The sequence below is a fragment of the Dama dama genome, chromosome 5 (assembly GCF_033118175.1).
Source record: "Dama dama isolate Ldn47 chromosome 5, ASM3311817v1, whole genome shotgun sequence".
Lineage (NCBI taxonomy): Eukaryota > Metazoa > Chordata > Mammalia > Artiodactyla > Cervidae > Dama > Dama dama.
In genome coordinates, this window is record NC_083685.1 from 24,374,455 (window position 1) to 24,400,384 (window position 25,930).

Genomic DNA, 25,930 nt, shown 5'->3' on the forward strand with positions numbered 1-25,930 from the left:
CAGTACTGGATAGAGGACAGTGGTGGGGTATCTTTATTTCAAGCCCAGGATATCTGGAAGCAAGCTCAAAAGCAGCGGTCATGTAGCTGTCACTGCTGTACTTTTCAAGGTTCTGTACTGTAGGGTTAAAAATGTTTTCTTTATTTTTTTGTGTTTGTTTCCTTTTTATGTATTATTTGTGTGAAAAGTGTTATAAACCTATTAGAGTACAGTAATATATGGCTGATGGTGTTAGCTGGGTACTTAGGCTAACTTTGTTGAACATACCAATAAACTGGACTTGTGAATGAGCTCTGTGAATGGAACTCATATGTATGTTAGGGACTTACTATATTATTTTTAATAATATAGCACCTCAAAGTATCTAGCCATGCAAAAGGGTGCGTGATGAGAAGATAGTCTCTCCCCAGCTCTGGTCCCTGGTTTTCTTTAGACAGAATCATTGTTATCTATTTCTTCTGTATCTTTCTATAGATATTCTGTGCACACATGCTATATATACATAGGATTCTTCACTTTGCTCTCTTTTCATTAACAGTGTGTATTGAGTTCATTCTAAATAGCTTCACAGTGATCTGCATTTTTTTCACAGCATCAGGGCTCGATTGCCTCATCTGCACTGTAATAGGACTGGTCCCCTACTGTTGCACACAGAGGTCGGTTTAAGTTTTTTTGCTTCCTCGGTGCTCACTCTTGGATGCCTGTTTTGCGCTCATACCTGACTGTGCTTTTAGAATCAATTCTGAGAAGGGAAGTTATTTGATCACAGAGTTTGTGCATTTTAAATCTGCTAGTGGTTGCTACTTTGCCCACAGAAGAGCTTGTGCCTGCTTCCCCAGTCTAGTGTGTTTATTTCTTGAAGCCTATGGCAGACTTTCCAAATAGTCTACATTGAAAAGATGATTACATTAAAAAGTTGATCACCATTTCATGTATTTAAAAGCCCAATTGTATTTTGAGGGGTATGGACTGTAATTTTTTTTTTTTCTTTTTTCTTAGACAGTCTCTGTAATGTTGGACTGTAATTTTATACTGATCTCTATTTGGGTTGATGAAACTTCCCTGGTGGTGCAGATAATAAAGAATCTGTCTGCAATGCAGGAGACCTGGGTTTGATCCCTGGGTCGGGAAGATCCCCTGGAGAATGGAATGGCAACCCACTCTAGTATTCTTGCCTGGAGAATCCATGGACAGAGGAGCCTGGTGGGCTACAGTCCATGGGGTCACAAAAAGTCAGACACGGCTGAAGCGACTAACATTTACTCTTTCTTTTCTGCTACCCTTGGTCCCAGCCCTGGTCCCAGTCGCAGTTCTGGTATTTGAGGCTGATAGACGAATGTATTTTAGGTGGATTGCTTCTAGAGGACAATTCAGAAGATATGTATCATTAACTTTTGATTTAATGAATCTTTTGATTGATTTAAAGTTTTGACCACAGCAGCAACCTGTTCCCTTTTAATTTTTTGTTTTCCTATCTTTTTTCTCTGTTTATTTTTTGATAAAGGGACCATCTAGAAGCTGCAGGTCATGTGTGTATTCTGAAAGATGCCTTTGACTTTGAAAATCCATCTGAAATCTCAAACTTCATCAAGGCAGAGAACCTGGAGGCAGCTGTGGCTCTGCATCTGTATAGAGGAGGCAGACTTTTGCAAGGTAACCCCCTCTCTTCAGAGGTGAAACGCTAGCAGTCAGGAAAACCAGGAGTGCCTATAATTTCAACTTGAAACATAGATGAAACAGTTTATCCCATTTATCTGGCTCCAAAATGGAAGGAACACAATCATCTTTTCAGTTTGTTCTTAACAGAGTGATTTTCTAAAATGATGTAACTGCACCAGTTGAGATTGGATGTATACTGAAGCTGTTTTTACTACATTAAGAGTCTTATCGTGAATGTTCTTGATGCGTTTTTCTTCACTCAAAATCTAATGTTCAAAAGTTAAAAATGGGACTCTTTCACGAAATGTAGAAGTGAGCACATAGGAAAGAGTTTATTCAATTGTTTTAGTAATGAGGGAACTACTAAGATGCTAAAGCCAGTTTAAAGAGCATTTGGGGAACTGAGACTTGAGTGGGCAATTTAGTAGAGAATATTAGGATGAGGACTTCCCTGGTCCAGTCATTAAGAATCTGCCTGTCTATGCAGGGGACACAGGTTCAATCCCTGGTATGTGAAGATTGCACACACCTTGGGGCAACTAAGCCTGTGTCCCACAACTACTGTGCTCGAGTTCTGCAATTACTGAAGCCGGTGCACCCTGGAGCCCATGCATCACAGCAGGAGAAGCCACTGCTATGAGAAGCCTGTGCACCCCAACAAAGAGTAGGCCCCCACTTGTGGCAGCTAGGGAAAGGCTGCACTCGGCAATGAAGACCCAGTGCAGCCAAAAATAAATAAATAATAAAAATTTTAAAAAAGGATATTAGGATGGGGTTGGCTGTAGAACTGGTTAATGTCTAGCAGGGCAATCAACTGTAAGCTTTGGGGCTGAGCTCCCTGTCTATGCAGCAGCCTCCCACTAGCTATCTGTTTACACATGGTAGTGTATATATGTCATTGCTATTCACCCAACTAGTCCCCTCGACCCCCGTCACCCCACCCCAGTCCACATGTCTGTTCTTTATGTCTGCGTCTCTATTCCTACCCTGGAAATAGGTTCATCTCTACCATTTTTCTAGATTCCACATATGTAAATTGATACAGCCACTGTGGAGAATAGTATGGAGGCTCCTAAAAAAACTAAAAATAGCACTATTACATGACCCAGCCATCCCATTACTGGGCATATACTCTGAGAAAACCATCATTCAAAAGGCCACATACCCCAGTGTTCATGGCAGCTCTATTTGCGATAGCCCCGACAAGGAGACAACCTCATGTCCAATGACAGATGAAGGATAAAGTTGTGGTACATATATATACAATGGAATATTACTTGGTCATAAAAAGGAATGAAATTGAGTCATTTGTAGTGATGTGGATGGATCTAGAGTTATCATACAAAGTGAAGTAAGTCAGAAAGAGAAAAACAAGTATTGTGTATTAACGCATATATGTGGAATCTAGAAAAATAATCCTGATATCTTTCTTGAGTGCTTATTAACTTACAGTGGTCTCCCAAAGTTCCCTAGGTGTCCCTCTCTATCTATAATTCCCTACTGGGAACTCTACAACTACCTCTATAGCTATCTTAGTCTATTCCTGATTACAACTTCACAGAGTAAGTACTTTTAATTAATAGTAAATACTGAAGTCACACAACAGTCTTAGAAAACGAATCCACAGGGAACCTTTAAACATTGCTTTCTTGGACCTTGAAAGGATGTGCAGGCAATCGTTCTCTTGGCTTTATCTACAACTTTTGGATATTTCTTCTTTTCCCTTCCAAGGTCAGTTTGACTTCACTGAAAGCCCAGTGGCTACCGAGTGGAGGCAGGACAGATAATTTTGTTGTTGAGTCACAAGTGGCTTTTTCCAAACATGAATTAAATGACTCGGCAGTGGCAGCTTTTCAGGAGATGGTATGTGACTTGAGGCCCCACATTATCTATAGTAATCATCATACGGGGTGACACTTCACTCAGCAAAATGTATCAGCTCCTGAAATATTCAGACATTTCATTGCTAAAGGTGACTTCCTGTTTCCCTGCACTGTATCAAGCCTTATTAACCTTCTAGCTCTTTCTCCCACTCCTTCACCATAGGAAGTTGGACCCTCTTTTTCCATATAGGTATCACTTAATGGTGCAGTGGTAAAGAATCTGCCTGCCAAAGCAGGAGATGCAGGAGACAAAGGTTCAATCCCTGGTCCGGGAAGATGCCCTGGCGAAGGAAATGGCAACCCACTCCAGCATTCTTGCCTGGGAAATCCCATGAACAGCAGAGCCTGGCAGGCTACAGTCCGTGGGGTTGCAAAGAGTCAAACATGACTGAGCACGCACACATACATATGGTATATTTAAGCACACAACTTAGTGATCTTTCCAAATCAGTGCTTATGCTGACCATTTGTCACTCCCAATCGTCTGCTGAAAAAAACAAAAAACAAAAAAAACAACTCATGGTTTCCTGAATCTGGCTTCTTAAAGCCACCTGTTATCGGCTCCTTGCTAGATTCAAGCCTAAAGCCTATTCTCAACAAGAAACAAAGGGAAAGATTTGTCAAAACCTTGATTTCTCCTTCCTGTGTAACATATTCACAGATTCCGGAAATTATGGATGGACATTTTTCGGGACCATTGTTTTAACTGCCACAGACCTTTCTCTGGTCCCCAAAGGTTCATGTCCATCCCACGTGCTAAAATCTGAACATCCCCCAAAGTCTAAGCCCCTGGCAGAAGGTAAATCATCTCTACATGGTGTGCTTTTCCATGTCTGACTGTATGTATTTTTGGAAAAGGTCACACCTGTCAATAGTAAGAAAGGCAAGCAATATAAAATGTTATAGAGAGAAAAAGTAAGTTTCTCTACCATCCCAGATCTGTGATCTTCTGGGTTCCTTTTTTTTCTTCCATACCGAGCAGTTTGTGGGATATCAGTTCCCTGACTAGGGATCGAACCCATGCCCCTGGCACTGAAAGCATGAGTCCTAATCACTGGACCACCAGGGAAGTGCCCCGGGTTCGTTCCATAGAGGCATCGGTGGCTAGGTTTTTCTGTATATCTTTTCAAAGATGTTCTTTGTACAGAGAAATGTATGTTGATCATTTTACTACACACATTGTGTTCATCAAAATGCTCTTGATTTTTTTTTAACTTAAATTCCTTTTTAAAGTTTTCATTTGAATTTTTTACTTACTGCCTTTCTGTACCTCCTGTGTGTTGTCAGAGTGCTTAGTATCTAAAGGCTGTGAAGTGAGAGGCACTTTACCAGAAAGAAAAAAGATAAAATCTGCTCCTTTTCATGACAAAAGACTTCTAAGGTAAATACAAGGAAAGATCACTACCTTTTCGCTGCAATGTTGAAATCTCTGTAGCGATGGTTTGTTTGAGAAACCCCAGTATGAACTCAAATTAGATCTGGTCTGTTTAGTGGTTTGCTTTTGCTCTTTTGAAATTTTTATTGACCTTTGGAAGTCCTTCTGGGAAGCCCTATTTGATGAGCACGTTGTTTAACTTGATCTGTGCATGCTCCATGCCTTTTGAGATTACCAAGGCAGGAAATGTGCCTTCCATCAGTTTAGGGCTCATCAGTCAGAATAAATATGCTCCTGGGGGGAGGGGGTGGAATCTTTTTGCACTTGACATTCGCAGCATCTCAGATATTTTTGGTTCCCATACATTTGTGCCCTCCGTGATTTATCATACTGCATGTTCCTGGAAGATACAGTCTATGTCTCTTTCCTTTCCCTCCTGGTTCCTCGCCGTCATGGTGGCTGATCTCATGAACAGCAGGTCTACATTTGAAGCCTTCTTTTTCCATCATAAACACCAGCAGTTCCAGATTAACCCATTTCCCAGGGACGGTACACTTGGCTTTCTTTGTTTATTTTAATTTTTATTTTTAATTGGAGGACAATTGGTTTACACTGTGGTGTTAGTTTCTGCTGCACAACAAATGTGAATTACCTGTTTGATATACGTATACATATATCCTCCCCCTGCTGAGCCTCACTCCCGCCTACCGCATCCCACCCCTCTAGGCCATCACAGAGCACCAAGCTGAGTTCCCTGCGCTCTTCAGCATAGTCCCACTAGCTGTTTATTTTACACCTGGTAGTATACATATGTCAGTGCTGCTCTATCAATTCATCCCACCCTCTCCTTCCCGGCTATGTCCACGTGTTCATTCTCTACATCTGTGTCTCTGTTCTTGCCTTGCAAATAGATTCATCAATTCTATACTTCTAGCTTCCAGATATTTGAGTTAATATTGCTGTTGTTTAGTCACTAAGTCATGTCCAACTCTTTTGTGACCCCCATGGATTGTAGCCCATCAAACTCCTCTTGTCCATGGGATTTCCCAGGCAGTAATACTGGAATGGATTACCATTTCCTCCTCCAGGGGTTCTTTCCAATCCAGGGATCAAACCTTCATCTCCTGCATTAGCAGGCAGATTCTTTACCACTGAGCCATGGGGAAACCTCATGCATTAACATACAATATTTGTTATTCTTTTCCTGACTGACTTCACTCTGTATGACAGACTCTGAGTTCATCCACATCACTACAATTGACTCCATTTCATTACTTTTGTGGCTGAGTAATATTCCATTATTATATATATAATATTCCATTATTATATATATGTATACATATACATATATATATCACAACTTAAAAAATTAATTTATTTTAATTGGATGCTAATTACTTTACAATATTGTGGTGGTTTTTGCCATACACTGACATGAATCAGCCACGGGTATACATGTGTCCCCCCCATCCTGAAACCCCCTCACACCTCCCTCCCCATCCCATTCCTTTGGGTTGTCCCAGTTCACCAGCTTTGAGTGCCCTGTGTCAAACATTGAACCTGGACTGGTGGTCTATTTCACATATGGTAATATACATGTTTCAGTGCTATTCTCTCTAATCATCCCACCCTCGCCTTCTCCCACAGAGTCCAAAAGTCTATTCTTTATATCTGTCTCTTTTGTTGTCTTGCACATAAGGTCATCGTTACCATCTTTCTAAATTCCATATATATGCATTAATATACTATATTGGTATTTTTCTTTCTGACTTACTTCACTCTGTATAATAGGCTCCAGTTTCATCCACCTCATTAGAACTGACTCAACTGCGTTTTTTTTTTAATAGCTGAGTAATATTCCATTGTGTATATGTGCCACAGCTTTCTTATCCATTTATCCATTTATCTACCAATTTATCTAGGTTGCTTCCATGTCCAAGCTATTGTAAACAGTGCTGTGATGAACATTGGGGTATACGTGTCTCTTTCAATTCTGTTTTCCTCAGTGAGATCACAACTTCTTTATCAATTCATGTATCAGTGGATACGTAGGTTGCTTCCATGTCCTAAATATTGTAAATAGTGCTGCAGTGAACACTGGGGTACATGTGTCTTTTTGAGTTATGATTATACTTGACTTTGATAGATGGAGGCTAACAACATTTTTCATATGTTAAAATTTAAAGCATGTTGATTTAAAATGGCCTTGTCTCACATGATTAACCCCATGTCATGTTCACAATGGTGATAGCTATCCTATTCAGGAGAGTTAGATGTAATTGAACAAACAACATGACATAGTCCATATATTTTGGGAACTTTGGTTTTTTCTATCAATGCTTGGGGATAATTACTGAGAGGGTGTTTTAAAGGTAAACTGTTGTGTCCTAATTTTGCAGGTAATGGAATTCCTTTTGGAATCATCTTTGGTGGAACTGATTTAAATGAAGATGTTAACCAGGGAGATAAAAACAAAGTGATGGGAAAAGTCCTTGAAGAAGCCAGGTAATACTTAAGAGAATTTCACAGGAGTTAAGCGTTTAACCCTTTTGGATAAAATTCATTAACACAAAACGATGGAGTAAACCAGTAGTTTGGGAGGTTTATATCTTACCCTAAAAAACCAATTTCTTTCTTTCTTTCATTTTTTCATTCAGTCAGCACATGTTCATTTTACCAGGAATAGTCATTGTAAACAAGTTACTGGTCTTGAACAATTCTTTGACTTGAGTTAATATTGGATGAATGTTCTTAGAATGTTTCTTGCGGTGGAAGAGAGAGAATTATTGCTAAGAGTGAATAAGGGTAAACTCAAGATTTATTAGCACACAATTTAGGGTCAACTTTGCATCAGGTAGAATGCAAATGCCCAAGTCGAATGTTTTCATTTTTACAGTTTTATTGAGATATAATTGACATGCAGAACTGTATCCGTTTAAGATGGTGGTTTCTTGCTAAGTCCTGTCTGACTGTTGCAGTCCTGTGGACCTTAACCTGCCAGGCTCTTCTGTCCATGGGATTTCCCAGGCAAGAATACTAGAATGGGTTGTCATTTTCTTCTCCCAAGGATCTTCCCAACCCAGGAACTGAACCCAGCTTTCCTGCATTGCAGGCAACTTCTTTACTGACTGAGCCATCAGGGGTGAATGGCATAATGATTTGATTTGAAATGATTATCACAGCAAATTTAGTGAACATCCATCATCTCATATAGCTACAAATTTAATTAAATAGAAAAGAGATTTTTTTTTCCCCCTTATGGTGAGATTTACTTAAATGCTTAAGATTTATTCTCTTAGTTCCTCAACCAGAGATGGAACCAGTGCCCCTTGCAGTGGGGAGCATGGAGTCCTAACCACTGGCCCACCAGGGAAGTTCCTGAAACTTTGTGCCCTTTGGCTAATACCTTCCTGTTTCTCCCTCCCCTACCTTCTTTCATCTTACTCATGCTTCTTTGAGTTTGCCTATTTTAGATGCCCCATATTGGTGGAGTCACCCTGCCCCCCCCCCCCATTTGTCCATCAACGTCTGGCTTGTTTCTCTGAGCCTAAGTATGCCCCAGGTTCATCCATGTTGTTGCAGACGGCCGTATGTTCTCCTTCTTAGAGGCTGAATGGTATTCTACTGTATGTGCATGCCACGTTTTCTTTTCTTTTTTAAAAAATTTTATTTATTTATTTTTGGCTGCTCTGGGTCTTCCTGGCTGCACACAGGCTTTCTCTAGTTGGGGCGAGTGGAAGCTACTTTCTGTTACAGTATGTGGACTCAGTGGTTGGAGCCCATGGGCTTTGTTGCTCTGTGGCATGTGGGATCTTGCCCCACCAGGGATCCAACCCCTGTCCCCTGCATTGGCAGGTGGATTCTTCCCTGAACCACGAGGGAAGTCACATGCTACATTTTATGTATCCATTTGTCTATTGATGTGTATTTAGGTTGTTTCCATGTCCCCAGTATGTGGCCAGCCTTGGATTTTTTGTGGCTCATCTGTAACCCTTCTGTGGCTAAGGAACTGTGGTTAGGGAATCCTGGCCTCTTCAAAAATAATTGTCCCATTTCTGATCCATACCAAGGACAGAACTCCAAGTTCTATTGTACAGCATAGTTCAGTTCAGTTCAGTTCATTTGCTCAGTTGTATCCGACTCTTTGCGACCCCATGGACTGCAGCACGTCAGGCTTCCCTGTACATCACCAACTCCCAAAGCTTGTTCAAACTCATGTCCATTGAGTCAGTGATGCCGTCCAACCATCTCATCCTCTGTTGTCCCCTTCTCCTCCTGCCTTCAATCTTTCCCAGCATCAGGGTCTTTTCCAATGAGTCAGTTCTTCGCATCAGGTGGCCAAAGTATTGGAGTTTCAGCTTTAGCATCAGTCCTTCCAATGAATATTCAGGACTGATTGCCTTTAGGATGGACTGGGTGGATCTCCTTGCTGTTCAAGAGACTCTCAAGAGTCTTCTCCAACACCACAGTTCAAAAGCAACAATTCTTTGGTGCTCAGCTTTCTTTATAGTTTAACTCTCATATCCATGCATGACTACTGGAAAAACCATAGCCTTGACTAGATGGACCTTTGTTGGCAAAATAATGTCTCTGCTTTTTAATATGCTAAGTTGGTTATAACTTTTCTTCCAAGGAGCAAGCGTCTTTTAATTTCACGGCTGCACTCACCATCTGCAGTAATTTTGGAGCCCCCCAAAATAAAGTCTGTCACTGTTTCCACTGTTTCCCCATCTATTTGCCATGAAGTGATGGGACCAGATACCATGATCTTCATTTTCTGAATGTTGAGTTTGAAGCCAACTTTTTCACTCTCTTCTTTCACTTTCATCAAGAGGCTCTTTAGTTCTTCACTTTCTGCCATAAGGGTGGTGTCATCTGCATATCTGAGGTTATTGATATTTCTCCCGGTAGTCTTGATTCCAGCTTGTGCTTCATCCAGTCCAGCATTTCTCATGATGTACTCTGCACATAAGTTAAATAAGCAGGGTGACATATACAGCCTGACATACTCCTTTCCCAATTTGGAACCAGTCTGTTGTTCCATGTCCAGTTCTAACTGTTGCTTCTTGACCTGCATACAGATTTCTCAGGAGGCAGGTCAGGTTGTCTGATATTCCCATCTGTTTAAGAGTTTTCCACAGTTTGTTGTGATCCACATAGTCAAAGGCTTTGGCATAGTCAGTAATGCAGAAATAGAGGTTTTTCTGGAACTCTTTTGCTTTTTCGGTGATCCAGTGGATGTTGGCAACTTGATCTCTGGTTCCTCTGCCTTTTCTAAAATTAACTTGAACATCTGGAAGTTCATGGTTCATGTACTGTTGAAACTTGGCACCCCCAGTGTCTTTTGGTTAAGATACGTGTCAGTCTTGCTCCTTAAAACTAGGGTCACAGTTGGATGTAATTGCGTTGCAAGACCCAACTTCTTCCTGAAGACTTCCTGGAAACAAATGTGGCAATGCAACCTTTTTAACATAAGGAGTACCCTCTGTGTTTGTGTGTGTGTTTTACAATAAATAAAGGCATGAAAACAGTGCTAGCTCGCCTTGAAAGGTGATGTATCACTGTAAGTTTTCTTCTTGTTGTTGTTTTTACACCCTAAAATTTTAATGTCTTTAGATTCCTTCAGTCTGTAATGCATTGTCTTTTAGAAGGAAAATCATTCTTCTTGGGAGAAACAGTATGGAATGAATCATCTTATGATATTATCATTAGCATTATTCATTGTGTTATTACTAAAACACACATTGATTTTTATTTGGGAGCTATTGATTGAAGTTAGTGGGCAGGGAAATTGCATGAATCATAGATTTTTTGTCTGACATGATACAGCACAGTTTTTTATAGAACAAAGTATTGAACTTGTCTAGCTTTATGACAGGTGTTTATGTGAATACTTACATTTTTTCTATAAGGTATACTTTTCAACTTTTAAATTTTATTTATTGATTGGCCTTGCCATGCAACAAACAAGATCTTAATTGCTAGACCAGGGATCAAACCTGTACCCTCTGCAGTGGAAGCTCGGAGTCCTAACCACTGGACCACCAGGAAATTCCCTCAACTTTTTTAGTATTTAAAACTCTTTTTCCAAGAGACACAGATGTACAGAACAGACTTTTGGACTCTGTGGGAGAAGGCAAAGGTGGGATGTTTCGAGAGAACAGCATCGAAACATGTATATTATCTAGGGTGAAACAGATCACCAGCCCAGGCTGGATGCATGAGACAAGTGCTCAGGCCTGGTGCACTGGGAAGACCCAGAGGAGTCGGGTGGAGAGGGAGGTGGGAGGGGGGATCGGGATGGGGAATACTTGTAAATCCATGGCTGATTCATGTCAATGTATGACAAAAACCACTACAATATTGTAAAGTAATTAGCCTCCAACTAATAAAAATAAATGAAAAAAAAATTAAAGCACATTATAAAACAGCAAAAATAAAATAAAATAAAATAAAACTCTTTTTCCTGTATGGTATAGTATGCGAACTTATTTTAGCACCCACTTTTTTGGCTTCTGAACACCGTAATAAGTATTTGGTAGTTATAAATACAAAAATTAAATAAGGAGTATTTGAAACTAGTGAAAATTGCTTAGTGAAGGCTCATCCAGGTGCCTATTAGAAAAACTTAACCTTGCAAGAAAATGCAGTTGTTTGTATGGAATGAATTGCCTCATAAATACTTCCACGATTATGAAATCTATAGCACATTAGTAGGTTAAACCACACTAAATTACTGTTTTGTAGGTCAAAAATGGTTGAATGCCAGTAATTTCATATGGCTTTTGAGCTACTTAGTGTTACTGAAGATGTTTTTGACAAACAGAATTCTTTGTCAATGTAAATATGTTTTGAAATGGCAGTATTCAAAAAAAGTGCAAAAGTGGTAATTTTTATATTTTTCCTAAGATATGTGTTTCTGTTTATGGTTACCTCAGATAGTATTTCTTTTATTTTTTACTCAAGTATAGTTGATTTCCAATGTTGTGTTAATTTCTGCTGTAAAGCAAAGTGATTCAGTTATACACATGTACATCCTTTTTAATATTCTTTTCTGGTATAGATTATCACAGAATACTGAATATAGTTCCCTGTGCCATACAGGAGGACCTTATTGTTTATCCATTTTATATATGATAGTTTGTATCTGCTAAGCCCAACCTCCCCATCCATCCCCCCGCCTTGGCAACCACAAGTTCGTTCTCTATGTCCCTGAGTCTGTTTCTGTTTCATAGATAAGTTCATTTCTGTCAAATTTTAGATTCCACATAAAAGTGACATTACATATTTGCTTTTCTCTGTCCGACTGACTTCACTTAGTATGATAATCTCCAGGCCTATCCATGTTGTTGCAAATGACGTTATTTCATTCTTTTTTGTGGCCAAGTAATATTCCAATATACGTATGTACCACATTTTCATTATCCATTCGTCTGTTGATGGATGTGTAGGTTGTCTCCATGTCTTGCCTATTGTAAATAGTTGAAATGAGGAAATAACCCACTCCAGTATTCTTGCCTGGAGAATGCTATGGCTGGGGAGCCTTGCAGCCTACAGTTCATAGAGTTGCACAGAGTCAGACATGACTGAAGTGACTTAGCACATGTTATTTTAAATGTCTTTTTCTTCTGAGGATCTTTGGGCTAGGAACTCTTTTAAAAGGTTATTTGTTAGGTGAGTGTAAAGCCAGGGCTACTGTTTCTAAATAAGGGGCCACAATAAAGACTGTTATGTGTAGCTCTGAAATAAATGACATGTCTGGCAAGTTAATTCCAGTTGACCCTCCTGACTCCTGGAACATTTTCCCGTGCACCTTTGATGAAAACCCTCCCAAGAATCTCATCCTTCCCTGTTGTCTTAAATATGCTGTAGCTCCTACTGATGCCTCATCCTGGGTGTTGAATGAGCAGGATGTGATGGTGGGGACCATTACGTAGGTAGGAACAGTCACCGTCAGCTTCCGGGCTATGATGCACAGAGTCCGCTCTGCACACTTGGGACATTTTTCGTTTCTTTTCTCCCTCTCTCCACTCTTTTCTCACCCTCACCTGTTTCCTGTTGGAATTTAGGGCAACACTGTTCCTGCTCTTGCTTAATCACTCATTCAGCCGGCAGATATTTTTGCCTTCTGGGTGCCAGACGCTCCAAGGGGCTGGGGCGGTGGATGTGAGCAGAGCAGTGTTCCAGCACATGTGGAGCTGACATTCTCACAGGAAGGGAGAGTGTCAGGCTTGCCAAAATGAGTGGATTTCCCTTTCCACAAAAGCCTGAGGACTGCACTTGTGCATGTATTCATCAATGCTGTTATGGGATACAATGCAGTCTTAGCGTCACTGACCTCATTCTCTGTTCAATGGCTCTTCTCGGTTCTTGGGATCTTTTCTTTTTTGACAGTGTGAGGCTGTCACTGGCCATGTGGGGTGCCCTAACATCTTGCAGACGTTCTGGTAGTTGTGTGACTACTAGTGGAAAATAATAATAGCAGATGTGAAAGATGTTCTTTGTTTGGTTCTTAAGTTTCTCATTTTTGCATTTTTTCCACCATTGAAGGTTTCTACACTCCTTGTAACTGCTGTTTAGCTGCTTGTCTCTCCTTTTTATCCTCATTTTTTAAAAAAAAGTTGATGGCCTTAGAATACAGTTGATTTTATCTTTTCGTCAATGTTTGTGGGGGGCATAGAGAGCATCTCCCTGGATTCTCCAATGCCTACTGGACTCAGATGCAAGATTTAATGTGGTCTGGTCCTCCTCGCTCATGTTTAACATACACAAAGGGAAGGATTCCATATTTCTCCCTTAAGTAAGGGGCATGCGATTGGCTATGTCTGGGATCGGTTGCTGGTTGTAAAAGTGGGAGGGGAGAAGGGAAGGCTTGGAGAAGACACAGACAGGGGAATACAAGCTCCCCTTTCTGGGTCATGCCACAGGGGAAGAATCACATAATAATGACTCTTTTTGTTGACTATGCTGTGTGTGCAGCTTGCAGGGCTTTAATTTTCCAATCAGGGATTGTATCTGGGTCCTGACCATAGAAGCACCAAGTCCTAACCACTCAACTGCCAGGGAATTCCCTATTAATGGCACTTTGTTGCAACATTTTTTACTGTGCTGTTTTGTATAATAATGATTTTCTATTTTTACCACTCCTACATTGGTTAATTGGAATTCTACTACAAGGAAGAGTTGTCTGTTTGACCCTAGTTACTTGTTCAATTATTTATGCAGTTACATCAACATGGACTCATGGCTATTTATTTTATTTTATTGGGTTGGCCAAAAAGTTTGTCTGGGTTTTTTCATGCCATCTTACAGAATAAATTTTTTTAAATAAATGTATTTATTTTAATTGGAGGCTAATTACTTTACAAGATTGTAATGGTTTTGCCATACCCTGACATGAATCTGCCATGGGTGTACATGTGTTTTCCATCCTGAACCCCCCTCCCACCTCCCTCCCCATCCCATCCCTCTGGGTCTTCCCAGTGCACCAGCCCTGAGCACTTGTCTCATGCATCCAACCTGGACTGGCGATCTGTTTCACACTTGATAATATATATGTTTCAATGCCATTCTCCCAAGTCATCCCATCCTCACCCTCTCCCACAGAGTCCAAAAGACTGTTCTATACACTTGTGTCTCTTTTGCTGTCCCATCTTTCTAAATTCCGTATATATGTGTTAGTATACTGTATTGGTATTTTCCTTTCTGGCTTACTTCACTCTTACAGAATGAATTTTTGGCCAACTCAATATTTGACTCTGTAGCTCCTATTACTTTTTTTGGTGCCCAAATCACCCCAGCCATGGCCATCGGAGATATTTTGAGTTGACTTCTGCATCCTTTTGACGAGCCCTCTCTGTATTTTGAACTCTCTTACTTTCTGGCTCCATACCTGGTTCATTCTGTGGGTACCCAATCCTGCTTCTGGAAACATGCAACTCTCAATGAGTGGGGACATTCACATTCTTTGTCCATGAACATTCAATAAATCTTGAGCACTTCAGCCTAGTCTTCCTTTAGCGAAGCCAGTGAACCACATATCCTGCCCCTGAATATTAAGAAGCTCCTTGCTTCTCTCATCCATCTTGCTTTCTATCGTTATCTCTGCTTCTCTCTCCTTCCATAAAGGAGCAAGAAAAATAGGAAGCTTTGAGCTTCATTTGTTTATTTCCTGCCCACACAACTTCTTTTTTTGGATGTGAGTGGAGATGAGACCTAATAGCCAACGACCATGACTAATAAAGATTGATTGCGCTGTAAATTCCGCTTCTCACCTGTCTCTCACCATTTGTTCCAGAGCGCTGTTTCTCAGTTATGTTAATTAGATTCTGCCCTAATTGTTATCATTCTTTTTGTTCACTTTCCTAGATTTGCTGTCGCTTTCACGGAGTCGATGAAGGAAATGGCACAAAGACAGTGGGTAGGTGTTCCTTTCGTGTTTTGATTTGGGCAGTGCTGGCGAAGTTGCAGGATTGGAGAACAGGAAGGCAGTTTTATTAAAGATCTGACAAACTTCCTATCGGCACTGCCCATCCTTGGAGGCCATCACGGTGTATTATATTTCTCATATATTGACTTTTTTTTTTTTTAATTTGCGTAGGTACTCTTAAACCTTCACTGATTTTTTTTTTCTGATGTTCTAATTGAATAGCAAAAATAGCCCAATACCCAGTTTTCATGCTTTGTCAGTTCTTCTTTTGTGTGCTCAGATGCAATGGTTTACAAATCACACTGTAAAAGTTGCAGCATCCTCGTACACATTGAGAAAATCTGATTGCACAAGTAGCCCCATAGGTGGCACCTGGAGTTTCCTAGGCTGGGCTCTTATTTGAAGAGCATTAACAAGCAGAGGGCTTTGTCGCTCTGCAAGTTAATGCCCTTATTGACTTTCTGAATTCATTACAACTTAGGGGACAGGTGAGAGGAGCTGGCAGGAGTCTAAATCCTCTGTAGAGCCCTGGTGGAGCTGGTGTATGCAAAACTAGAGATAAAAGCCAGCCGAAATGCCACTTTCCTTGGGTGAACCGTAGGCACGAGGCTATTTTCTCAGGTGGTGAACCCCTGCAGTGTGCCTGGGCCACCAGGATTGCTGGCCCCTGGGCTTTGCCAGCCAATCATTGTGCACAACACTTACACCCTTGTCATCTGGAAGCATTATTCCTGTCGGTGGCATTTTGCTGGCTATGTGCATTCTTTATCTATAGGATTTCAACTCATAAAACCTTATGCTTGGAAATGGTTACAATGCAACAAGGGCAAACACAGTCTTTTGTGGGAATGGTGGTCCTTTACCAAAGCCCAGAGTACCGCATGCTCTTGAAGATCCCCTGCAGCCAGAGTGGGGAGAGTCTTTTTTTTCTTCTTCTCCACCTCAAACCCCCCAGGCAGAGAATCTGAGGGGACATTTTTCAGTGCAATGTAATGAATGAAAAACAGCAAACTTCCTGGCTGCTAGTTTCATGTCTGTATCAGTTTGACTATTCATCGGCCTTACAGCAGTGATGGACCAGTGGTTCTCAAAGGGCTTTCCCCGGGACTCTCTCAGGATCTCTACAGAGTCAAATCAATTTCCTTCATAATGCTCAGACTTTATCAGGTGAAAAGCAAAAACGTTTTTCACCATGTGGAGAGCACAGGTGAGGAAAACACTGATGCCTTCATCCTCATGAAGGCAGAGGTACCCATGGATTATTCACCACCACCCACTCATAGTTAAAAAACAACAGCCAGTTTCGCTTAAGAATGTCCTCAATGAAGCATAAAAATTATTGATTTTCTCAAATATTAACCTTGGAATACATTTTTTAAAATGTTTTGTGTGATGACACGGGAAGTATATATCAGCTGTTTCTGCTGGGTCTGAGTGAAGGATGGGGTTATCTTGAGCAAAAGCCCTGGTGGGATGTTGGGGTTGTAGACTGAACCAGTTACTTCTTCATAGGATTTTTTTTTTTTTAATCTGAAAGACTGGTAGCCAAATTATGTTTCCTCAGACTTGGGCACCTGGCAGTCATTTAGTCATTTCCTTAAAAATGAGACAATTGAGTGAAGTCGCTTCCAGAAAAATAACGAGTAGTATTTGTTGCCAGTGATACCATTTGAATTTTCAAGCAAAAATTATAGAGTTTGGTAGAAAATCCCAAGGACAGAAGAGCCTGGTGGGCTATAGACCATGGGATGGCAAAGCATTGGGGGTGACTGAGAGGCTGAGCAGCCACACAAGCTGCCAAGAGGCAGACTGCTTCCCCATGCAGCCGTTCCTGATGAGATCAGTGGTCATGTTAACAAATGAGACTTTTTTTTTTTTTTTTGGATGCTGTTTAATGAAATGGTTCCATGTTAGGAAGACCTCTGTCACTCAGTCAATCCATATTTTTCAAAAGACAAATAGGTGGCACTACAGAACGATGCATAGATAACAGAACCATCAAAGTGCAAGATAGACCTGTGGATTTTAATATATCAGAATGTGATGTAATTTCAGGTTCCGTCTTGCAACTCACATTTAAGAAATAACCATTTGTTGCATTTTGGTGTCATCATTTCAGTCGCTCAGTCGTGTCTGACTCTTTGTGACCCCATGGACTGCTGTACGCCAGTGGACTTCCTCATGGACTTCCCTGTCCATCACCAACTCCCAAAGCTTGTTCAAACTCATGTCCATCGAGTCAGTGACGCCATCCAATCATCTCATCCTCTGTTGTCCCCTTCTCCTCCCGCCTTCAATCTTTCCCAGTATCAGGGTCTTTTCCAATGAGTCAGTTCTTTGCATCAGGTGGCCAGAGTATTGGAGTTTCAGCTTGAGCATCAGTCCTTCCAATGAATATTCAGGACTGATTGCCTTTAGTATGGACTGGTTGGATCTCCTTGTAGCCTAAGGGACTCTCAAGAGTCTTCTCCAGTACCGCAGTTCAAAGGCATCAATTCTTCAGTGCTCAGCTTTCTTTACAGTCCAACTCTCACATCCATACATGGCTACTGGAAAAACCACAGCTTTGACTAAACAGACTTTTGCCGGCAAAATAATGGCTCTGCTTTTTAATATGCTGTCTAGGTTGATCATAGCTTTTCTTCCAAAGAGCAAGTGTTTGGTGTCATATCCAAGAATAAAACCCATAATGATCTGAAAAGGCTCAGGAAAGGCTCAGATTAAAATACTCCTCCCCATTTCAACTACCTATCAGCAAGAAGCAGAATTTTCTTTCTATACTTCAGCCTAAACAACATATGGAAACAGATTGAATAGAGTAGCAAATATGAGACTCCAGCTGTCTTCTGTTAAAGAAAGTGTAGTCGCTCAGTCGTGTCTGACTCTTTGTGATCCCATGGACTATAGCCTACCTCGCTCCTCTGTCCATGGGATTTTCCAGGCAAGAGTACTGGAGTGGGTTGCCATTTCCTTCTCCAGAGGATCTTCCTAACCCAGGGATCAAACCTGGGTCTCCCGCATTTTAGACAGATGCTTTACCATCTGAGTCACGAGGGAAGTCCGTCTTCTGTTAAGCCAGACATAAAAGAAGGCTTTTCCTTGTTGAAGCATATTTCTCCCCCATGAGTCGACCCCCCCCTTTCTCTAATTTCTCAATTTTTTAACATTTTTTAATTGGAGAATAATTGCTGTACAGTGTTGTATTGGCTCCTGCCATACAACATTGGTTCCTGCCAGTCATAACTATATGTGTGTATACATATATCCCTCCCCCTTGAGCTTCCCTTCCACCCTACCCTCCCACCCCTACTGTAGGTCATCACAGAGCACCAGGTTGGGCTCCCTTAACTTCTCAATTTAAATGGCACCTTTTTCCATAAAATCTACGTGTCTTCAAAATGGGTAGAGATCTGTTCACTGCTGTATCAGTTATTTTTTGCTATGTAACAAAGCTCATCAAATGTAGTGCTTTAAGACAAACATTTATCATGCATTCTTTGTGTTGTCTGGGCATTTCTGGCTGCGGTCAGCTCAGCAAGGCTGGGTGTTCCAGTGTGGCTTTGCTCACATGCTGGAGCCCCTCAGCTGGGCTGGCTGGGACACTTGCTGTCTCTCTCTGTGGTCTACTGCCCTGTATTAAGCTCAGTGGCAGGAGAGCACAGGCACCAGTGAATGAGCTGGCTGCACGCTTCTGCCTCTGTGATGTTTGCTCCTGTCGGCCAGAGCAGGTCAAGAATGGAGACATTATCTCTACCTCATTACAGGATGATCTTCAAGATAGCCTTGAAAAAGCTTGGATTCAGGGAGGGGGTGATCTGTGGCCCATTTTAATAATCCGCCATAGTTAGCGTTTATCCCTTATGATTATAACGCTTCCTTCCTTTGCTTTTCTCCCCGTGTAGTTGTGAGCTCTTTGAGGTTAGAGACCAGATATGGTTCACCCCATTACCCCGGTAGCTTAACACCTCCCATTCAATACATTTTTGTCCAGTTGACTGTCAGGAATGGATCCTTCTTCTTCTTCTTTTTTTTTTTTTGGATCCTTCTTTAAAACTTTTTATTATAGAAATGCCCAAGCATGCACAAAAGTAGCAAGAATGGTAGGGTGAAAACCTATATACCTACTATCTGCTTACCATTCTCCAATCCTTATTTAATCTGCTCTCATTCTCTACTTGCAACTCCTACACACACACACACACACACACTTCATTTTTCTGGAATATTTTAAAAAATCACAACCACCATGCCACTTTACTGTTTTAATTTTCCAACCCAGCTTTTGTTCTGAACAACTGATTGTGGTGGTCAGCTTCCAGTTTTTGAGTCTATAAACCCCTTCGGTTGGGCCCAATAAAAGTCCCCTAAGAAGCATTAAAATTTGATGAATGCTTTCTGTTTCATTATGTGTTTTTTTAAACTTTTTATTTTATGTTGGAGTATTGATGATGAATAATGCTGTGATAGTTTTAGGTGCACACAGAGTGACCATTCCATTTACCTGAGCTTATGTGCCATTTACCTGCAAATACAGTTTTTCCAGTAGTCGTGTGTGGATGTGAGAATTAGACTATAAAGAAAGCTGAGTGCAGAAGAAATGATGCTTTTGAACTGTGGTGTTGGAGAAGACTCTTGAGAGTCCCTTGGGCTCTAAGGAGATCAAACCAGTCCATCCTAAAGAAAATCAACTCTGCATATTCATTGGAAGGGCTGATGCTGAAACTGAAACTCCAGTATTTTGGCCACCTGATGCGAAGAGCTGACTCATTTGAAAAGACCCTGATGTTAGGAAAGATTAAAGGCAGGAGGAGAAGGGGACGACAGAGGATGAGATGGTTAGATGGCATCACCTACTTAATGGACATGAGTTTGAGTAAACTCCGAGAGTTGGTGATGGACAGGAAGGCCTGGCATGCTGCGATTGATGGGGTCGCAAGGAGTCAGACACGATTGAGCTACTGAACTGAACTGAACTGAACCTGCAAATATTCCTTGGGTAAAAGCTTTTTTTTTTTTTTTTTTTTTTTTAATGTAAGCTGCCTGTTATGGATCCACTTGTGGGCAGGAAGATCATAGTGTGTAAGGAAGAATAAAAAGGGCCTCAGGGATGTTAACATTTTATGAATAAGTTGGAAGAACTTGAGTCAAGGAGTTTAGATGAGGAAAGGGAGGGGTATGGCGCCTTTGAGTTACAGACACATTGAATTAGAGACAAAGATGGAACCTGAGGCGTAACTATCCAGCTGTGGTCAGAAAGGAGCACAGCTGGAGATAACATATGTAGGAGGCAGCAGTGTCAAGTGATACTCCAAGCGTGGAAATGATTATTCTTAGATGGGATTAACTTTTAGACGTGATGATGAGAAAGCAGTGTTAAACGCATAGTTCAATTACATTTGGGGCCGACTTTGCAGTCCTGGTGATAATAGCTAGCAGTGTCCTATATGAAGAGTCATCTCTTTTTTTTTCTTTTGGCTGGGCCGAGGGGCTTGCTGGATCTTAGTTCCCTGACCACTGCAGTGAGCCCTGAGCCACCGCAGTGCAGTGGGAGCAGAGTCCTAACCACTGGACCACCAGGGAATTCCTGGAAGGATCATCTTTCATTTCAAGATTAAGTTGGCCATTTGCCTGTCAGCCAGGAGGTCAGTCACACTCTAATCCTGGGTTAGCAGTCTTTGTTTTCAGAAAGATACTTTCCCAAATATAATAACAAGGCATTTGAAGAAAAATGGGAGAAGTCAGCAAAACTTGTTTGGTTTTGGATGATATCAGAAGCAGTATCCTAAAAACTCATAGCAGAAAGGATGACTTTATTTTTATAGTTTAAAGTGGTGGGGTTAGTTATTAAATTCTAATGTGAACTTGTTTATTTTTTTTTTTAAATACAGCTTTTTGGAATTTTTGTTTGTTTTGGTGGATGATTTTTCAATAAAGTTCAGCTCAGTATCTTTATTTGATTAGTTTTTAAAAATAAAAACTATATAGAAATAATATAAAGGTTCACTGTTCAGCCATATCTTTGGAATTCTTTGAGATGGGTTTTTGTGGAAAGACTGTTTGTAGTTATGTGTTCTGAACAGTGATGCAGTTTTTTAATAATTAAGGTTTGTTCTTCATTATTGAACTGCCAGCTTTTGTTTTTAATTCTTTCTTCTTTATTTTGGTGAGCAGGCTTGGCTCAGGTATAAATATAGTTAATCCTTTCTAATTACTATCAGACCAGAATCAGGTTCCAATAATCCCAGATTAGAAAGAAAGATTTACAGCCTTTGTTCCTTACTGCTTTTGTGATTTCATTAGAGTCTGTGTAGATAAATACAGCTTTGAGCATAAAAGCTGGCCTAAAACTTATATTTTCTCAAGCTTCATTTGTATAAAAACACATGCATGCTCTTAAAAAATTTTAATTTTATTAAAAAAAAATCTAATTTTACTAAAAAAAATTTTTTTTTGCCTCTGCCATGTGGCCTGTGGGATCTTAGTTCCCTGGCCAGGAATTGAACCTGTGCCCCTGGCATTGGCAGTGTCCTCACACCACTTAACCACTGCATCCCCAGGGAAGTCCCCACAGGCATTCCCTTGATACCAGTACTATAGGAGAAGTTCAGTGCAACCTACAAAGGTGGGCCATGGATCTAATTTAAAATTTTCTGGTAGCCACATTTTAAAAAGTAAGTGGAAACATGGAAAATCAGTTTTAATGATCTGTTTTACCTAATCCACCTCCTGGAGTTAGCCAACCTGTGAAAGATAAGCCAGCCTGCACAGACTGCCCTCACTTTTGATACCAGCTGCAAGTTCAGGGGGTCCCCAGAACCAGCCTCAAGTTTGAGAATTTCCTTGCAAGATTCAGAAGTCACTGAGTGTTATTATACTCACAGGTTTATTGCTGGGAAAGGATACAGACTAAAATCAGCCAAAGGTAGAGACACAGGGGCTGATCCTCCATGGCCTTCTCCCTGGTGGAGCCAAGACTGTGCCCTCTGGTTATCCACCTGTGGTCATGTTAACCTCCAGTCATTTTAAAGCAATTTTTCCTGGTGTATAGTCGCTTTACAATTTTGTGTCAATTTCTGCTGTACAGCAAAGTGAGTCAGCTGTATGATACATATGTCCCCCCTTTTTAAAATTTTGTTTCTGTTTAGATCACCGTAGAGGACAGAGTAGAGTTCCCTGAACCATACAGTAGGTTCTCATTAGTTACCTATTTTATACATAGTAGTATAGATACACCAGTCCCAATCTTCCAATTCGTCCCTCCCTCCTTCCCCACCTTGGTGTTTATTCTCTACTTCTGTGTCTCTATTTTTGCTTTGCAAATGGGTTCATCTGTACCATTTTTCTAGATTCCACATATATGCATTAACATACAATATTTCTCTTTCTGACTTCACTCTGTGTGGCAGACTTAAAATAGAACTGCCATATGACCCAGCAATCCCACTGGTGGGCATATACCTGGAGAAAACCATAATCCCAAAAGATACATGCATCCCAATGCTTATTGCAGCACTATTTGCAACAGCTAAGACATGGAAGCAACCTAAATATCCATAAGCAGAGGAATGGGTAAAGAAGATGTGACACATATATACCATGAAATATTACTCAGCCATGAGAAAAAGAAATTGTGCCATTTGCAGAGACATGAATTAACTTCCAGTTATTGATCTGAGACGGTATATACTGAGTTTTGCTAGCCCAGGAAGCTCACTTGTTTGGTGTCCAAAGTTTATACTGGGGTTCATTACATAGACTTGATTGTTTGACTACATGGTTGATCCAGTCTCCCAAGTGGATTGATACCACTTGACCCAAAGTTCCCACCTTCCATCACATGGGTGGTCTTCCTGGCATGCCAGCCCCCACCTAAGACTATTAGCTGTGACTGGCCCCACCCTAAGCAATACATGCCCTTAGGAATCACATAGATTATTTCTAGAAGCCTAGGGCATGAGCAGTACCTGTCTTGGCCAAGGCCACATTCTTAATTTTTTTTTTTTTTTTTTGGTTGCACCAGTCCTTAGTTGTGGCACACAGGCTTAGTTGCTCCATGGTATGTGGGATTTTTAGTTCCCCGACCAGGGATCAACCAGTGTTCCCTGCATTGGAAGGCAGATTCTTTACCTCTGGACCACCTGGGAAGTCCCCAAGGCCACGTTCTTAACTGCATGCCTACTATATCCAAAATATGATTTCAACACCTGAGCAATATAAAAATGACCAATGAGATATTTCGAATTTTGGGGGGGATATTAAGTATTTGAAATTGAGTGTGCATTTTACACTTGAGGGGCACACTTTCATCCAGACCAGCTCTACTTCAAGGATCCAGTGGACTCATGTGCCCAGAGCTGCAGTATTGAACAGTGCAACATACCACAGACATGCGTGTGCTAAGCACCTTGTTCAAGATTTCTAAAACATATTCTTCTACAGTATCTGGTAGTGGAAGAAATAATAACAGAAATGAGCAAAGAGAGTTTATTTTGCAAACCAGCTAATTTCAGCTCTCTGAGAAAGCTAGGATATTCCTTTGGAAATGTTATTTTGGGACGTACAGTATAGCACAGGGAACTATCTCAATATTTTGTAGCAACCTAAAAGGGAAAAGAATCTGAAAAAAAATATATGTATGTATAACTGAATCACTTTGCTGTATACTTGAAATGAATACAGTGCTGCTAATCAGCTATACTTCAATTTTTTTAAAAAGGCAATAAGAAAAAAAAAAAAGAAACATTATTTTGGAGGTTGTGTTTATGATCATCTACCCGCCTCTCTCTGACTCTGCACAAATTAGTTTGATTGGATTTCGATAAAGAAAGTTTTATCTGTTTTAATCGGAATGGCTTTGTTTGGGCTGGTCATTATTTTTTTAGTGTTGTTTATATCAGTCTTAATGTGATTTTCTGCCTACTTTGTAAGGGAGCACTGTCCCAGGGGGCCTTTTACTAGGTTTGCTTGCTATGTCATTAGTATTTATCACCCAAGTTCAACATCGGTTATGTTTTTGGATAGTATTACTCTGTTGTTTTGTGATAGTTTACCTTTGATTTGGTGTGTTTAGAAATTTGATTCATCACACATGTCTAACTGTGATCTAGGCATAGTACAAATTTAAAACTAGTCTAAAAACAACTTTGCTTTCTTGCCACAGTAACAGACCTTCAGAATGCAAATTTGGGTACTTGTAATTCTAGTCTGTGTTCAGAATGCTTTCTCTAAACTCACCAGGGTTTTACCAGAAATTGTAACTATTTCACCAGAATAATTAAAAACAAATTCGGTATAGATATAATCTTAACTGAAGCCTTTTCTCTCTGCAGAAGCAACGAGTGTGGTTTAATTTGTCTCCATTGGGTTCAAAACCCCACAGTCCTGTGTAAAGTTTAACTGCACTGTTCATATGTCTTTTTTCTAATAAGTACTCAGCTAAGAGGACTTTTTCTAAATTCAAATATTTATTTGTTAACTATTTTTGCAAAATCGTGAGCTTGAGTCAGTATTGCTTGATGCAGTTATCAGATTCAGAACAATCAACATGTCACATGGGTACTCTTTGCTGAGTTTAGTGCTGAGCTAAGCTTCCTGGCATTGTTACTTTTTAGTGTTTTTTTTATTTTTAATTTGGAAACTGAGTCACTGCCTCTGGAGCCCTGATGTATCTACCCTGCCTTGGCACTTCTTAAAGAAAAATAACTTTCTGGAAGCAGTTAGGCAATACTTAGAGTAATTTTCCTTTCATTGTGTACCTATACTCATCACAGTTCTTTTGGAAGTTGACATACAGAAAGTCAGACAGATCTCATTGGCTGTCATATGCCCGGTTCATGGCACAGGTGAGCTCAAAAGGCCAATGTCTGTGTTAGTTCTGTTCTAACCTGAATGGGCTGCCTCTTGCCTAATTGTTGAAGTTCGTTGTCCTGAGAATTGCTTATTACTTCTTCTTCCTGCATGGCCCACTGCTTTATATCTGATCCTCTTTGAAAAATCACATTGACAGAAGCTACACAGACCACATCTTTTATTAGAGCTTCTACTACAGTGGAAACTTAGGAAACATTCGCTTTCTTTGTTTCATCTTTGGAAACCCTAGTTTGTAATGCTGGCCTTCCCTGCAAATAGGCTGCAAAGGAGGCTCCGGGGACTGGTCATATCCTAGGAGGCTAATCATTTCTAATAACTTCTATTAAGATTGGCTTCCTTCAGAGATTTCTTGATAGGACTGCAAGTGTTCTTGGCATTTTTCCCCCCATGTGAGATCCCTGGGAATTGAAAAGTTTTAAAGTTTTTCCAAAGGATGGAAAAACTCATCAATTTCAAAGTATAGATTCTAAGTTAACCTTTCCCATGACCTGGGGCACAAACTTTTGGCATGATCTGAAGCATTGCTTCTAATTCAAAAGATTGCTAAGGCACAGAACGGTAGGGGAAGCTCCTGAATAAAATCAGCAATGTGTGCATGAATAAAATCATCTCTGCATACATGCTAAGTCGCTTCAATTGTGTCCGACTCTTTGCAACCCTGTGGATTGTAATCCACCAGGCTTCTCTGTCCATGAGCTTCTCCAGGCAAGAATA

The 25,930-nt window shown here is 40.6% G+C and overlaps 1 protein-coding gene across 2 annotated transcripts in view; it reads left to right on the plus strand.

Annotated features, from left to right (window-relative positions):
- The window catches only part of GLT1D1 (glycosyltransferase 1 domain containing 1), a 112,513-nt gene that overhangs the window by 17,871 nt on the left and 68,712 nt on the right, over nt 1-25,930 (plus strand). The window contains exons 2-5 of one of the 2 annotated variants that reach the window (XM_061140863.1): nt 1,505-1,653; nt 7,317-7,422; nt 15,286-15,337; nt 25,117-25,188. In XM_061140863.1, the coding sequence (XP_060996846.1) occupies nt 1,505-1,653; nt 7,317-7,422; nt 15,286-15,337; nt 25,117-25,188 (379 nt within the window). The remainder of the gene's footprint in view (nt 1-1,504; nt 1,654-7,316; nt 7,423-15,285; nt 15,338-25,116; nt 25,189-25,930) is intronic. The other variant, XM_061140864.1, reaches the window with a different exon arrangement.